Source organism: Mastigoproctus giganteus, chromosome 8 (assembly GCF_048544385.1).
Source record: "Mastigoproctus giganteus isolate SK-2022 chromosome 8, ASM4854438v1, whole genome shotgun sequence".
NCBI classification, from domain to species: domain Eukaryota; kingdom Metazoa; phylum Arthropoda; class Arachnida; order Uropygi; family Thelyphonidae; genus Mastigoproctus; species Mastigoproctus giganteus.
In genome coordinates, this window is record NC_143582.1 from 108,250,065 (window position 1) to 108,267,273 (window position 17,209).

Consider the following 17,209-nt stretch of genomic DNA (forward strand, 5'->3'; position numbering starts at 1 on the left):
ATAACTTTCCCATATCCCTGAAATGCCGCTGAAGGGTGGCTATTCTTATGGATATACACGTCTCTTACTGTCAGTGTAAATAATTGAAAGAATTATTTTTGAATGCTTAATCAGGGAATGAATTTGACCGCAACCAAATGTAGTTTTAGTGAAGTGGGAATATAAATAGTAAAAATAAATAAGTAATGAATTAACACTAGCAAAAATGGAATTTAAATACAAGAAAAAATTGCAGTTGCAATGCAGATTACAAACATATACCAACACGGCTCTTTGAAATTAATTTTAAGTTTAACGTTAACGCTCATATCAAAATTAAACTGCAGTTTGACATAAAAACAACATGAAAGTTTAATGAAACTTAACCAAGACGATTTAGAATATCAGAAGTTGAAAGAAAACTAACTTTTTTTTTTCAATATGAATTAAAAAATTAGATTGTATTTAAAAATATTACAGCAGAGTTCCAAGTTTGCTTCCTATCATTATTTGTACATGCGCATGTTGTCCTGGCGCATTACAGCCTTAGTCGTTTTTGCGCGTTAAAACCAAAAATCCACCCATTTACGGTGATATTCCCCAGCGCTACGGGTTAAACCAGTTTACTGGTATGGGTTGGATTCATAGTTCTGTCGACAACACTTTGCAGAGGAGCCGCATTATAGCTTCCTAATCTTACATCCTTATTTTAAAAGTAAAAATTATTTGGAGTAAAGGAAAAATAATTTAATTGCCATACTACATTTAAAGGACAGAATTCATGGGATACCTGGTTCCTGGGCAACGCGACGCTGTCGCCACACTCGCTAGTCGACGAACCCACGCTTGGCAGGTATATAGGTACACTGCATTAACGTAGACGGTAATTCGATGTCAGTATGGATAAACGTCGTGATTTAACCGACTTTGAAAGAGTGATAATGAGACTTTGATAATGAGTGCCAGACGCATGGGTCATTCTATCTCGGATGTGGTACAGAAATTGCACTATCCTCGATCGATAGTATCAAGACTGTATCTGGAATACGCCATTTCCGAAATAACACTTCATTGTGGACAGCGCTGTAGGCGAAAAAAAACTGGCCGTCGACATCTGTCTCGCATTGTTTCAGCCAACCCGAGAGCAACAGTGGCACAAATCACGGGCGACTTCAAAGAGGGAGGTGCCAGAAACGTCTCCACCAAGACCATCAGGCGATCATTAGCCGCTAACACCACGACACAGGACACTACGGCTCAGCTGGGCGAAAGAATATCGGCACTGGACCTTGGATGGTTGGGGACAGGTCTAATGAGTCTCGTTTCTAGTTATTTCGAGCGGACGGGAGGGTGCGTATCTGGCGGAAACTGCACGAAACTATGCACCCGTCATATCAACAAGGAACTGTTCAGGCAGGTAGACGGTCGGTAATAGTCTGTAGCGTGTTCAACAGGCACAAGTTGGGACCTCTGGTACGTCTAGACGCATCTCTGAACGGTCCAGGTTATGTGTCCATCTCTTCATGATCATAGTGCACCCAGAGGGCAATGGACTCTTCCAGCAGAACAATGCGCCTCCCCACAGAGCCTTGGTGACTAGAACATGGTTCGAAGAGCATTCCGCAGATTTTACCCCATGGAATGGCCTTCCCGTTCATCGGAAATGAACCCTTTGGAGCATCTTTGGGATGCTGTGGAATGGTCCGTTCGAACTTGGATCCTCCACCCAGGAATGCGACGGAATTATGGACAGCGCTACAGGCAAGCATGAATGGAAATACCTGTGGAAAGCTTCGTTAACTAGTGGACTCAATGCCTCGTCGTGTGACTGCCTGGAGAAAGGTGGGCTGACCAGTTACTAGGTGGATATCCCATGATTTCTGTCTACTCAATGTAAATTGGTGTAAAGTGTTCGACAAAAGACTACGTGTTGTATTATAGGGAAAATGAGCCCTACATCCTATTAAACTAAGATCTATAAACCGTTCTTCTTAGAGCCCTAATACTTTTGGTAACACAGTCCATCTAAATAACGCCTATATACTTCCTTAAAATACAAACTTACCGGTAGTGTGGCTAGCTTTAAATCCTTTCCTCTGCACCGAAGGGTCAGACTTGAAAACCATATACATACGATTACTGGAAGCAAGTATTGGATGTGGAACTTTGCTTCCGCAGAAACGACCTAATGTCGACGAATCAGTGCTGTCTCCATCAAAAATTGCAATATGATCGTAGGAGCATTCCTGGTGAGGTTCCAATTCAAATTCGTTAAAAACCTGGAACGAAAGCAGCCAATTACATTAAGTCTATATTGAAACCAATTAAAATACTTGCAGATGACAGCATTTATAATTAACGGATCGACCATGCCGGGTGGTTAGAAAGCGTCATTATAGAATATTCTTAAGAATACTGCGTAATTCCTTGTGAAACTTGTATCTGAACACATCTTAACTTTCCTGATAACAATGGAAACAGTCACTTGCAATACACTAAGATTTCAACAGTGGTTGAATATTTTTGACCCTTTCAGTTCCAAAATTTCTTAACGCTTACTGTATACCAGTAATCTCGTGAAATTCTGCCAGTTGCCTGAGGGTGAGAGAGTACCAAAACAGAATTACTTATTCTTGGCGGATACCACCAGCCAGACAGCACCGTAACGAAGCTTGTTGGCTTACTCATCGGTGGGTGGGCAGGTACCCTGTTGTTGCAATAGTGACAACCCAGTTATGAAGTATAACTCCACAATATGGGAGATGCTGGTTGGTGTGAGTGCTTTAATCTAAAAATATTTCTTGACTAAATGTCTAAAAGTATGAAATAAGTTTCGATTAAATCACGCACACCTTCAAGCATCTCTCATATTGTGGAGTTTTATTTCATAACTGGGTTGTCACTGTTGCAACAACAGGGCACCTGACCGTTGAGTAAGCCAACAAGCTTCGAAACGGTGCTGTCTAGGTGGTGGTATCCGCCGAGAATAAGTAGCATTAGTCTTCTTCACTGGTGAAGCTTTCCTTATTCAAAGCAGTGCAATACCTCGGATACTCGTTGTGAAGGTATACACAATATGAGATATAATTGAACAATGCAAGCATACTACTTGGATAGTAGAAATTATGGAAGTGTATTACCCATGCATAAACCACCTTTTCAACTTTTAGCCATTTAGTTAAGAAATATTTTTAAATATCAGTTTTTTTGTTTCCCTCTGGGCATTCCCTCTGTATCAGCAAAATATGGGTCATAATTTCAGGAAAGGAAATTACGACGGCTTAAGGTGTTACATGGCATCTGTTAACTGGACAAAGATCTCACAGAGAGCGGATACAATTGAATTATGGTATACCTCTAAAACATTAACCACAGAAGCCTTGAATGCGTATATATCATTAAAGAAAATACTCCACGAGGAGGATTTCAAGTTGGATGAATAATGAAGTTGCTAGATTACTTGAGCAGAAAAAGGCAGCATGGAAAAGTTACAGAGCAATAAAAAGTACCTGAAGCTTATAATAGCTACAAAGTGATCTGTAATAGTGCCAGAGAAAAAAAAAAGGTTAGGCTGGAAAAGGCAGATTATGAGAAATCCCTGGCAAAGAGAACAAAGAGTGGGGGATAAGGAATTCTTCGAATATATAAATGAAAAGAAGAGGACAAACCAGATCGAACCCTTATGTAATGGACGTCGGATAATATTAGATACTACAGCTGATGTTGCAGATGAACTCAAGAGTTACTTTGCATCGATATTTACAAAAGAAAAATCCTTCATGTCAATGAGAAATTATGGGAGTGAAGTTGAAAAAAATGTAATTAATGATGTTGAAATTTCACATGTTTATTTAATGAAAAACTGTCCAGCCTACAGGCACCTGAGGTTTATGACATATACCCTATAATCTTAAGGGAGGCGGAAAGTGTATTGAACCATTGAGGCTAATTATGAGGGCATCACTGGACTCGGGAGTGATTCCGTTGGATTGGAAAAGTGTCAATGTATCGCCAAAACAAGTGAAGTTCTAAGATTGCAGTGGGAAATTTCCGACCCATCAGTCTAACTTCAATAGTAGGGAAAATCATGAAGGCAATGATCAAGGGTGGAATTCAGGATCATTTAGACAGAAATGGAATTCTGAAGGACAGGCAGCATGGTTTTGTAAAGAAAAAATCATATTTAACAAATCTGGTTAGCTATTTTGAAAGGGTCACTCACGAGCTGGATTTAGGGAACAATTTCGACATTGTTTATTTAGATTTCAGCAAATCATTTGACTCAGTCCCACATGAGCGGTTACTTTATAAGCTGGAACAGGTTGGAATCACAGGGAAAATCCTTAGATGAATAGAAGGATGGCTTCGGGGCAAGAGGCAGAGGGTTGTGATAAATGGTTATTCTTCAGATTGGGTTGATATAAGAAGTAGGTTCCACAAATATCAGTATTAGGGCCATTGTTGTTTCTGATTTTCATAAATGACATCGATGAAGGGATAGAGGGCATGATGTCTAAATTTGCAGATGATGTTAAAATTGGTAGAGTAATAAATGATCACCACCAAGCTGAACTTTTTTGGAGTGACCTAGATAGCTTCAAGGATAATCAAAAGAGTGGCAGGTGCTTTAATACAGCAAAAAGTGCTTTAATACAGCAAAATGCCAGGTTTTACACCTGGGGAACAGTAATCCCAAAATAACTTATACACTGGGTGGAGTTGAACTAAAGTCAGTAGTGGAAGAAATGGACTTGGGAGTTACAATACGGTCAGACATGGAGTTCTCCGAGCATTGTAGACAGGTTGCAAGGAAGTCCCATGGTGTCCCTTCGATGATTTATCGAACATTTGCTAGTAGAGATAAGGACGATATAATCCCATTATACAAGGCTATTGTGAGATCACACTTGGAATACTGTGTTCAATGGAACGTGCCTAAAAGAACACACCGAACTTCTTGAAAGGGTGCAAAGACGGGTAACTCGCCTGATGAGATCGCAAAGGGCGTCCGTATGAGGAAAGACTTCGAATATGTGGGTACTTGGAAACTAGCTTGGAAACTAGGCACCGTAGAGGAGACTTTAATGAGGTGTTTAAGGCTCTGAGAGGCAAAAGTAAAATGAATGAAAACGAAATTTTCAAGGTTATAGATGATTCTAGAACTACTTAATATGGGGAATATTTTGCTGACAAGAACTAGGACCACTTGTTCGTATGGATCAACATTTCACTGGTGAAGTCTACCTGCATTTTTTCCCGGAGAGAAAAGAGATTTTCCAAGACAATAATGCGCCTTGTCATAAGACCCGCACTGTGGACAAGCAGTTCGCGGAACACCATGAAGATACCACCCATCTTGATTGGCCTCCAAATCGCCTGACCTCAATCCAAATCAGACCTGTGGGATGTTTCGGAACGGGAAGTGAGGCGTATCGACACGCAACGTCACTTATTCCGATATTGCAGGCAGCGTGCCTGCAGATCCCTACAAATGTTTTCAGACATCTAATGGAGTCGGTTTCTAGGCGAATAGCGGCTGTTATCAATGCAAAAGGTGGGTGGTCATAATTCAGTGATCACTGAATTATGATCCTCTCCACACCCTTAGTGCATAAAAAAAACTTACCGGAACTTCCCCTGCCTCGAAACTTCCCTGGGGCGGGGATGATAACTCGTATCACTATGTTCTGATTGGCCAGATTGTGGTGCGAGGCTAAGATAACTTAAATGTGGTAGGCAAAAGAAATTGCGACATGAGTGTTTGGACAAATGGTTCAGGAAATGCGTAGTCTAGAAGTAGTCCACATAATATAGTAGTATCGTATATAAGGGTGGGGGCAGCGGAACGTCAGTTCAACTCTGCTCACGTCTACACCCACCAAGTACTGAAAAATAAGATCCGATAGAAGGGATTGTGGCAGAAAATCTAAGCTGACTGAAAGAGACCGCCGGATACTGAAAAGGAAAACAAAAACAAAAAAAGCAGAAGCCCGAAAACAAAAAACTACTGTCTCAAAAATAACTACAGAACTTAATGTGAGTATCAAGCAATCCCATTTCTGGCAAAACAGAGAACTTCATAAAGCTAAAATTTATGATAGAACCACTTTTTCCAAGCCACTCGTTACTGTTGGTAATGCTAAAAAGAGAATGCTATCATCTAAGGAGTACAAAAACTGGACACGATGATTAGAAACGTCATATTTTCAAAAGAATCATCACGCACACTTTTAATAACATCAGGGAGAGTTTGCGTTTGGCGAACGCCAAAGGAAAGCTATCATCCTAACTTTCTTGTGCCAACCGTCATACATGATGGAGGATCAACAATGGTTTAGGCAGAAAGGTTTATCTAGGTTTATACCATGGTGCAAACATTGTTTCCCAAAAACGATGCTATGTTTCAAAATGATAATGCTCAGCTAACACAGTCATATGTGTCCAATTTTGATTTGAGGAACATGAAACTGGGGTTTAACATCTTCCATAGCCTACACAATAACCAGACTTAAAGCCACTGTGGGCGGCATATTTGAAGAGGAGAGTAAGAAGCAGATTTCCTCCACCTTCATCACTCAAGGAGCTTAAAGCGTTCCTCCATGAAGAATGGTCTAATATTCCTCTTAAGACAGTTCAAGGTTTATTTGAATGTGTTCCACGTAAACCAATACAGGTTGTTTTGAAAGCAAAAGTTGGCCAATGACCATATTAGTGTATACCTGTAGCTCTCATCACGGCATTTCCATTATTTTGTCCATCTCTGTATACAGTTTTTAGTCTGAATTTATTTTGGGATGGTATTTTAATACTAGTAATTTTCTTACCATATTAGTTTTAAGTGAAGTTCAGAGGTGAGGGGGGTAAAAGTTTTTGCGTTATTAAATGATGGTGTGCATTTGTAGGGAAAACGGAGGCTCATTTAAACCGAGAAATAAGAGACATGGGTCTCATACGGATTTGCCACATCTTCATAGATCTGAGATAGTAGGAGATCTGAGAATTTACTTAACAAGTACAGGGCAATTGCCGATCGGGCTAGCCGGGTGGGTAAAGTGCCTGTCTGGCAACGCAAAGGGTCGCGGGTTCTAATCCAGCCTCGGGCTTGGATCAGAGTAGAAAATGCAAAAACTTTGGGAAGTACATTATAGCCACAGAAGCCGATGAGCCAACAACTAACAAAAAAAAAAAAAAAAAACAGGGCAATTTGGGAAAACGTTGCAAGTTGGGATCGAATTTGAAGATATCGACAATTTTGCTCAGACATGATGGGAGGGAGTGCATGTCCGGAGCCTTATCAATCAATTCAGCCCAGGAGAGAATGTGCAAGGCTCATGGGGCAAAATTTTTCGCGGCGTGGTCTGTGCTTGTTAAGAGGAGAGATTGTTTTTACAGGAGTCGGATATGCTTAAATAGAAAGAGGTGCAAGACTATTTGCTGATGCTATCGAGACCGTGTTAGGTGGGTCAGAAAACTGATAACTTGGGGGAGGTATACAGAATAATGATTAACAATAACTACAGGCAGAGGCGAAACTGATTCTTGCACTTCTTCCATTGGAACAAGCAGCAGCCTTAAAAGCAAGGTGCTGGAGATTTCAAGGACTACAGGAAGTCTTCATTAAACAAATAAATACATGGGCTATGTTAGGGTTGTTGTTTCAGAATTTGAATATGGGGAGTACAATGTATACAGAAAGGACAGAAGGGAGAAGAGGTTATACTCTTAGTTAAGAAGCACATAAAATCTAATGCAGTGCACCTAGTTGATATGGGCCGCTAGTGCAACGTGAATCAGTTTGGTGTGACTGGGAAAGCGAAAATGAGGAGTGTGTTATAGGCCCAGATGAAGACATTACCAGTGAAACGTTGGCCCATACGCACCAGGGGATCTTGGTTGTTGCCAGCAAAACATGAATACAGTAGACAACCACCGCCACTTGCCTGAATAGTGGGTACCATGCACGATGAGTCTGTGGACTAGTGTTGTTTGGGCCACACATGAAGGCTCCTACAGGCGTGTTGCACCAGGTATTTGGACCCATCCGACCAGCACACTGCGTAGAAATACGCACGTTTCCAGTCCTCCAGTGTTCAATCAGCATGTTGTTGACACCACGGCATTTGCCGTCGACGACGATGAGAGCTGAGGAAACGGTGTCTCTTGGATCATCTGCTGTGGAACCCCATACATTCGTCTGACTGTGTAGCGTATTTTGATTTTATTCTTGCATTCCCCATAGTGCACTGCGATGTCAACTGTCGCACAGTGACCGTTCAAAGCGCTTCAAGCTTCGTCAACATTCACTTTGAGTACTCCTTTACAGTTCTGTCGGCAGGAGTTGGTTTGATCCATTCGACACCAGCCTTTGTATCACAGCGAGTAGTAATCGATCAGCCGTGCCGTTTCCGATATGGTAGCACCTGATGTACATCAACATCAGCCATTTTCAATCCACTGCAGGCTGAAGACCTCTCCAGCAACTTCCCAGTTCCTTCTGTTTTGTGGAATGGCCGTCCATTTATTAGCCACGAACTCGTGAATTTTATCTGTGAATCAATCGTTGTCTTCAGGTTTTCTTCTATCTCCTCTTAGGAACCATTCTGTTATTTTCGTAGTACATTTGTTATCATGTCTTCGAGCTGTGTCCTGCCCGAGACCAATTTAGTTCTTTAGTTTTTATAAGAATGTCCTTTACTTGAGTTTGCTGCTTAATCCACGGGTTTCTCTTCTTATCTAACAGACTGATACCTAATATAATTCGTTCCATTCTTCTCCGTGTAGTTTTCAGCTTCTCTTCCATTCTTTTGGTGAGTGCCTAAGATTCTCTTCCATAGGTCATGGTGGGGAGTATACATTGATTCATTATTTTACGTTTCAGACAAATTAGGATATTGCTCCTCACTATGTGACTATATTTCCTGAATACTATCCATCCAAAAATTTATTCTTCTCTAGACTTCCAGCCATTTATGATGTCTCATAAATGACTTGTCTCAGAAAAATATATGAATCCACCTCTTCAATTACTACTCCTTCAACGATTATATCTCTTTCTGTGGCATACTTGTTCATTATTACTTTTGCTTTAGCCATATCCATCCTTAGTTCGAAAACCCCTTACTAACTCTGCATAACTGATTAAGATTAAGATTTTCCTCTAATTCTTTGGAATCATGGCTTATGATCACAATGTCATCAGCAAATCGCAAATGGTTTAGGTACTCTCCATTCACATTGACTCCTTTCTGCGACCAGTCTAATCTTCTGAAAGCTTCCTCAAGGGCAGCAATAATAATAAACTTTGGAGATATTGTGTCTCCTTATCGAACTCCTTTCTCAATTTTAAATTTGCTACTATCTTTGTCTAGTCTAATAAAGGAGGTAGCGTTCTCATATATTTTCTTCGAAATCACAATATATGGGGTATCTATGCCTTTTTCCAGTGCCCGAAACATTGCCTTATGCTGTATGGAGTCAAATGCCTTTTCATAATCCACAAATGCCAGGCATAATGGTGTTTTATATTAATTTGCTTTCTCCATTAGCTGTGATATTACGTGAAGGTGCTCCATACTTGGGAATACTGTCCTAAAGCCAGCTTGCTCTTTCGGTTGATTCTCATCAAGTATTCTTTCTAATCTGTTAGTAATGACCCTTGTGAACAACTTGTGGATGTGCGATAACAAGCGAATTGCTCTTTAATTTCCAATTTCTGATTTATCTCCTTTCTTATGCAGCAAAACTGTGATTACATTATTCCACTCCTTATGCGTCACACCTTTTCTAATGCATTTTGTGAAGAGTTTTGCCAGTTTCTGTGTCATGTCTCTTCCTCCCAATTTTAACAACTCTGCAGTAACTTCATCTTTCTCCGTGGCTTTCTGATCTCCATTTTCTTCAACGCATGTTCTACCTCATTAGGAAGGATATCGGGTATGTCGTATGTGTTACTAATTTGCGATCCATCTTCCCCACTGCTGACATCATTCCCTCGCTCCTTGTATAATTCTCTATAGTAGTCTTCTCTATAGCTATTTATAAGAACACAATCGCTATTCTTCAGTTTCAGTATCATTTGTCTTTGTGTATTACTGCTCATGACTGTTGATTTAAGTCCTTTGTTTTCCCTTAATGCTTGTTCTACTTTTCTTGTGTTAAATCTTCTTATGCCCTCTCTGAGTCTCTTTCTAACGGCTTTGCATAACTCAGTATACTCAATTTTCTCCTTGTCAGTATTTAAGTTGCTCTTCATTTGTCGTCTTCAGTTCATCATGACAAGTGTTTCTTGACTAATTTTTTTCTTCTTTGGATTTCTTTCTGCTTATAGATTTCTTCGGCTTTATCAATTTCAGAAAGTTTAGTGTTCCTCGTCGAGATCTTAATCCTGAACAGGCTGCAGAAGCTCAAACTTGTTCTTAAGTTCCAGCACATACTGCTTTTTCTCCTCTTCTGCTATCTGAAAGACCTTCGTATTATTTACTCCAGTCAGTTTTTTCCTTTCTTTTCTTACATCTATATCAAGTGTGCATCTTACGATTCTGTGATCACTTCCAACATTTACCTTGTTCAGGACGGTAACATCATTCACGATATATCTTATGTTAGTAAGGGTGAAGTCAATTTCATTAGTTGTTAATTCATATTCATTTCCGCTCTTCCATGTCCACTTTCTGTTCACCCCCTTTCTTGAAAAAAAAAAAAAAAACTGTTCATTACTGACATTCCTCGAGATTCTGCAAATTCCACAAGTCTTTCACTTCTTTCACCAATTCCAAAATTTCCTATAGTTCCCCTTTCTACGCTGTTTTGTCTTTTCCCAACATTAGCATCGAAGTCACCCATAATGCTAGTGTAGTGGGCTTTCTGCTCATCTAGAAGATTCTCAATATCGGTGTATATTCATTCAACCTATTCATCATCTTGGCTGGAAGTTGGTGCATAACAACCTTGACACCCTTGGTGATGTACTTTTGAATTCCAAAATGTTGTTTTTTATATCTTTATGGACCAGAAAGCCAACTCCATCTTCGCTCCTTTCACTGTTTCCATTGGTGTAAAGCAGATTTCCACTTGATAAACCTATAAGTGGTTCATTTCTTCTTGTTTCAGCCAAACCGATGATATTCCAATTCACATTTTCTAGTTCCTTTTCCAGCTTTAATATCCTGTCTTCACCGATGAGCGACCTCACCCTGTAACAGGACAAGTTCGGTTTCCGTGCATGGCAGTCTGGTAATACCCAGAGATTCTTAGCACCCTCTGCTTCCCCTCTGATCCTCTCTCTGCCGTAAGAGGGGGAGTGAAAGCTGCTCAGTACCATTTGTTTCGTCATGCTCTCATGTGCTGGAGGGTTTGGTCTTTTCCTCTTCACGCTGACCAGGCGTCTTGAAGAGAACCACTCTACACGTTTGTTGTCACAAACGTGACGTAACAGGGTTTACCATCGAGAAGGTGTACATGAATGGATTTTAGGGAGGCAGGCCAACCGGACTTCTCTTAAATCTTCTGAAATAGTAAGATATTGGATCCATCAGTGTTTTAGACTCAGTGTCTGATAACACACAGAATGCGATGCTTGTTCCCCCTCTAAGCACCTGATGTACATCATCAGCCATTTTGAATACACTGCAAGATGAAGGCCTCTCCACCTGGTGTATAAGCTCCCACAATCATGTCCTTTTTTAAAATCTGTAATATCTTAACTAAGTCCCATAACTGCTATTTTATCACTTTGACTTGCACGACTAGTAGCAACTTACTACTGCTTTAGCGTATGAAGCTGTTCGGATTTTTATAATGCTTAGTATGCATCGTAGTCAATTAGGGATGGAATGGTCACAATTCAGTAATCGTTGAGTGTAAAAATAAGATACAGCTTAAGGTATAGAAAAGAGAAGTTCGAGTTTCTTGACATTTGGATCACCCTGAATGAACATGTAAAGTTTCGTATAAAACAGAAATAGCAATTTTGTAAGTAGTACGTTGTCTTAGTCCAATAAAAAAATTGATGCTAACCAGTTTGATTCTATGCCCTGGAGTTGTGATGAAGAGCCACGCACAGTCTTTCTTGCTTGGGTAGTAGTCGGGATAATTGGGACTGGAAACTTCTCCTTGAGGAATAGTTATGTGATGCATGCAGCTTCCTGAAAAAGGAAACAAAATTAATTTAAAGAAACTACTCACAATGCTTATGTAATTTACCAACTTAATTCGAGTCACGCAAACCGTCATCGTAATAACACTTATAACAATTAAAAAGCCGAGCTACGTTTACTTGATTGACAGTAATTATGCTAACTGAACTTTTCGTAATGCTAGAAATATTTAAACCAGAGAGTATCTGTCCTGTCTCGCATTTCATCACATTTATGTTCTTGTTTATACTCCGGCACCACCAGAAAGTGCAAAGTGTGTTAGTTGTCTGACGGCACCAGGGGTTTCCCCCATCTCCGCATTGTGTACTCTGTGTAGCACAGAACTCTGTGAAGGCCAGAGATTTAAAAAGTGTGTGGGGAGTGGGCGGATGCGTAGTGTTTTGTACCGTTGTTCTTCTGACCATTTAGCCGTTGAGCCCCTGTTGGGACCCACCGTTACCGCACTTGGCCCCGGGGAGGGTGGCAGGTCAGGGTACCCAGTAGATTTTTTTGTACTCTGGCAGACATTGCCACCTAGTTTCCAAAGATTTCAGTGTCAAGGGGGTTAACGCTATAATTTAAAAGGCCAAGAGAGATTTATGTAAGCATGGTTTAAATTTGGACGTTATTAATTGATAAGATGTGTGGGATGTATACTGAGAGACAGAGTAGGGGGGTAGACTGAAGGCTGGGGGAAAAGACAGAGATATGGGGACGATAGAGAAGGCAACCCCAGAAATTCAGTGAGGCTGGCCTATGCCTGACCAGGCGGAAGAAAGGAGTTCGGGAGAGAAGACAGACACCAATCTCCTCCCTCTGGCCGGCGTGGACAGTAAAAGAAAACCAGGCTAGAGTGCTAGATTTCATTGCCAACGTGGCTTGTGGCAGAAAAACTGCTGGTTTCTCCAGTGTCTGGATTTGGAGTCGTAAGTGGAATCAGGTACCGGTTGATCTTGCCTGCAGATATCAGCCCGATGTAACTTGGATGAAAGAATTGAAATTCAGTTCAATTGAGCTACAATGAGGTTGGCGGTTGATGCTACTGGAGAGTGGTGCCCAGAATCTGTCTCAAGTTATTGGTCTTGGTGGTTTAGGCTCTTTAATATTCTTCGTCTGTTGAAGACATCCTTGTTCCTTGGCAGGGGAGGGAGATGGCTCGCTGTCTTCTCCTCCTCCTACCATTCCCCTTTTTCCTCTGGTGGGGCATGGGCATGCCCCACTAACTGCAGGGGCCATCTACCCTATCGGTCCCTTACTTCTCTTTCTTCCCCCCAACCATCAGTCTCCCTACCCTTCTCTTTGACTATACACCGCGAAAGCCCCACGCATATAAATTTAAATTAGCACCAAAATTATTGCCCACCCCATTAGGCCTCTAGAACTTGTCATTTTAGCATACAACCCAATGGTTATTTCGGTGAACAAACCCCACATACTATCTCTTAATAGCGATCTTGCGATTATACCACCGCGATTATCTCTTTTTTTTTTTTTTCTCTCTCTCTCTAGGACCCAGCCGCTGAAATCCCAGGAAATTAGGCGGCGGGACCTGCCAGAGTATAATAAATTTCAAGGTACACCTGGCCAGCCTCCTCGTTGGCATAGTACGGACAACGTCGTGTCCCATTAGGGGCGCGACGGCCAATAGGCCAGAAGAACAATGGGCACAACATACTACACGACACATGATCCACACACTTAAATCTCTGGTCATGACAGAATACTGTCCCTCGATACAGCGAACACTCGCAGAGATGGGAGAAATTCCTGGTGCCGTTTGATCCTCAACATACTTTGTTATTTGTTGAAGACATCCTGTCTGCTCGGTAGCACAGTGGTATCGTCACCGTCCTCTCCACACCGGGTGGAAAAGGCCCGGGTTCGAATCCCGTCGATGACGCGAGGAACTTTAATGGGCTCTTTTCACTCCGTGGCTGAGTTATTTGGTCTCAGGTGTAGATAGCAAGGCTTTTCTCCCCAGAAACTGATGTTTTTTCATCCAGCAAAACAGGCAAATCGACCATAGAACACACGCAATTTACAGTCACAAATACATACGGGTTAATGTATTCAATTACGGGCAACCCTAAAATAATAATAATAATAATTTGTTGAAGACATCCTATGCAAAAGTGGTGTGAAGTATTTATAATTTTCAATGGTATGAATTAGTATATGTTCTTGGTCCTTTGGCAAATTAATAATCTTTGTGATCCGAATAGATCTCAAGTCTTTATAGTCAGGACAGTCATACATTATATGGTGCCAAGATTCGTCAGTGCCACAGTGGCAGCGTGGATCATCTGTGATGTCCAGAGACGTTAATGTTTCTTGTATTAACCCATGGCCTGTGAGGAGGTACGATATGTGCAGGCCCGGGAAAAACAAGCTTGGGGATTTTGGGTACGTGAACGTTACTTCAGGGATGAATTTCTTTGTAATTGCTCCCTTAGCGGATGTCGTCCATCTGTCCTGCTAGGCCTGCTGCAGGTGTGCGAGATGGCACCTTTTCTCTGTCGTGTGATTGATTGCTGGGTTGGTGGTGACTCCAATTGTGGCAGTGGAGATTCCTTTGGACAGATGATACAACATGCCACATCTAATTATTTCAAGGTCTAGAGGGAGGACTCCAGCAAAGACTTGGAGAGCAGGAGTGCTCACAGTGCAGCAGGCTCTGGTGATGGTAAGTAGTATTGCTCTTTGAATGGTGGCTAATTTCTTCTGATTTGTGACAACAGTTGACCAGTTTTACAAGACCCCTGCAGCATATCAGATGGCTGGAATAAAGACTGCTTTTGTAAAACAGGGCTAGGGTTTAGACCCCAGTCCCTACGGGTGACCGTTGCCACCAATGCTGTGTAATTTCTTATCTTCTTTTGGATATACTGTACATGTGAGAGGAAGGACAGTTTTGAGTCCAGGATTACACCAAGGTGCTTAAGCTGGGTGCGGTGCTTGGTGGTTGTGGCATTGATCTTAATCTGCGGTGGTCTGGTTGGGCTTAGCTTCCCTTTCAGGAGGATGCTGGAGGTTTTCTCAGCCGAGATTGTCAGGTTGTGCTGAGTAGCCCACTCCTGGAGGAGCCAGAGTGCTCGGTTAGCAGAAATTTCAAGCTGGGCTCTTGAGCTGGCAGGCACGGAAAGGATCAAATCTTCTGCACAGGCTTGGGACTTAACATGCCCAAGATCTTGATTTAGGAACTCATCCAGGACCATGTTCTAGAAAGTTGGTCCTAGGACCGAGCCTTGTAAGCATCTCCTGTGGATCTTTCTGATCACCATGGAGTAGGGAGTCTCTACCCTGACAGATCTGTCATAAAGATAGTTTTTAAAGCAGGAGTCTTTTAATTTTGAGGAATCTGCGCTTGCCTGAGCCTGCCAAGGACGCTCGGCCACCAAATTGAGTCGAACGCCCCGGCGAAGTCCACTGCAATTACAAGGAAGTATTTTTTAGGTGTGGATTGAGCAGATGTTATCAGGTTATTTAGGGCGTCTACTGTCGAGCGCCCCTGTCGGAATCCATACTGGTTGCCAGCCTGTAGGCTTGTGTTTGTATAATATCTGCGAATTCTGAAGAAGATGAGTACTCAAACAGTTTACTAAGAACAGGTAGGAGGGCGATTGGTCTGTATGATGTTGGCTGTTGTGGCGGTTTATTCGGATTCTTGAGGAGAAGTCGAAGATTATCTGTCTTCCAATCAAGTGGAAAGGATCCTTTTGCCAGACAGTGGTTGAAAAGATTCAGCAGTAAGTATGGCTTGTAGTCTGCTACTCTTCTGACAATCTCGGGCCCAGAAGGTCAGGACCTGGTCATTTCCTGTCCTAGAGTTTCAATACTGCTCGATGAAGTTCCTCCAGGGTGAAGGGCTCTTCGGTTTCCTGCGTGGTGTAGCACTCATTGGAGGCACACAGTTGGGCTTGTATTAGTGTGGGGTCAGAGATTGGTGGCTGGAAAATGGTATTCAATATATTATTAATTTACTGCTCCCAGGTAGTGGTTTTGTGCTTTGTGGTGTGAGAGTAGTTGTCAGAACCTCTCCCCTGGGGAGTTTATTGGTGGTAATTTTATATACAACCCCCCAAGGGTCGGTATTCCCAGTCAATACCACCAAATGCACCCAAGATGTCCTTTTCCTTTGGCGGATTAGAGCCGTATGGGTGTTCCTGGCTATTCTGTATTGTTGTCTCAAGACCTCCACCTGTTCGCTGCAGCCATGATCTCCTTGCTCTTTGGAAAGCTTTCCTTTTACTATTTACCTCTCTGCGTAGGCGCCGCAGCTCTGGGGACCACCAGGGGAACAGCGCCGGGGAGCGGATTTTTCCGTTTAAAGGTTGTGGTACAGGCGTTTGTAATGACCCTGGTAACAGTTCTCTGGCGCACTTCTAACCAATCAGTGGAGTTTACAATAAATCGTCAAAACAAACGTTATTCTATTTAGCAGTCTCGGGCTTGAAACCCAGTGCACTCAAAGAGGCGTGCTACTGCACTCTCCCTCCTGACCACTCGGCTACGTCAGGCCTAATCTAGATTATACCAAGATTATTATAAATTTTGTGATGGAATATATCTAAACCACATCAATTCACTATTTTCTGGTCGGTAATTTTGAAATACAAAAAAAAAAAAAAATCTCTTTAAAAAGTGATCCTCAAAAGGTTGAGGCCCACCTATTAAACACGGCTTGTACGTGTGGAAATGTCCAAGTTCTAATTCAACCCCTTCCCTTCGATGATTCTAGAGGGTTATAGAAGATCAGGGCTCAAGTCAGCAGGTCTCAAGAGAATGTGTAGTTCCTTTCTCATACACAAAAAACTAACATTATACCATGCAGTTAACAGATCACACACCGATCCTGTATTACACCATTAAAAAGTATACGTATTTTTAAAGTAAAACATTTTTATACATTTTTTCTTCGCTGATTAAGAAAATAATTGAAAATATCACGTCAGATTTTTTTTAATCTGATGTGACATTTTCATTATTTTCATTTTGAATCTGGCCTTATTTTATATTAATAGCTGCAATTATGTGATAGTAAGAAATAATTATTGTATTCGAAAATTTTATCTCCCTGAAGACTGGTAACACATGTT

General features: G+C 41.6%; 1 protein-coding gene across 1 annotated transcript in view; it reads right to left on the bottom strand.

The window, feature by feature from the left end:
* The window catches only part of LOC150081758 (protein tolkin-like), a 285,479-nt gene that overhangs the window by 12,795 nt on the left and 255,475 nt on the right, over positions 1 to 17,209 (bottom strand). The window contains exons 17-18 of the mRNA XM_090379622.1: positions 11,995 to 12,122; positions 2,045 to 2,258 (exon numbers count right to left, since the gene is read on the bottom strand). Coding sequence (XP_090235748.1) covers positions 2,045 to 2,258; positions 11,995 to 12,122 — 342 coding nt within the window. The remainder of the gene's footprint in view (positions 1 to 2,044; positions 2,259 to 11,994; positions 12,123 to 17,209) is intronic.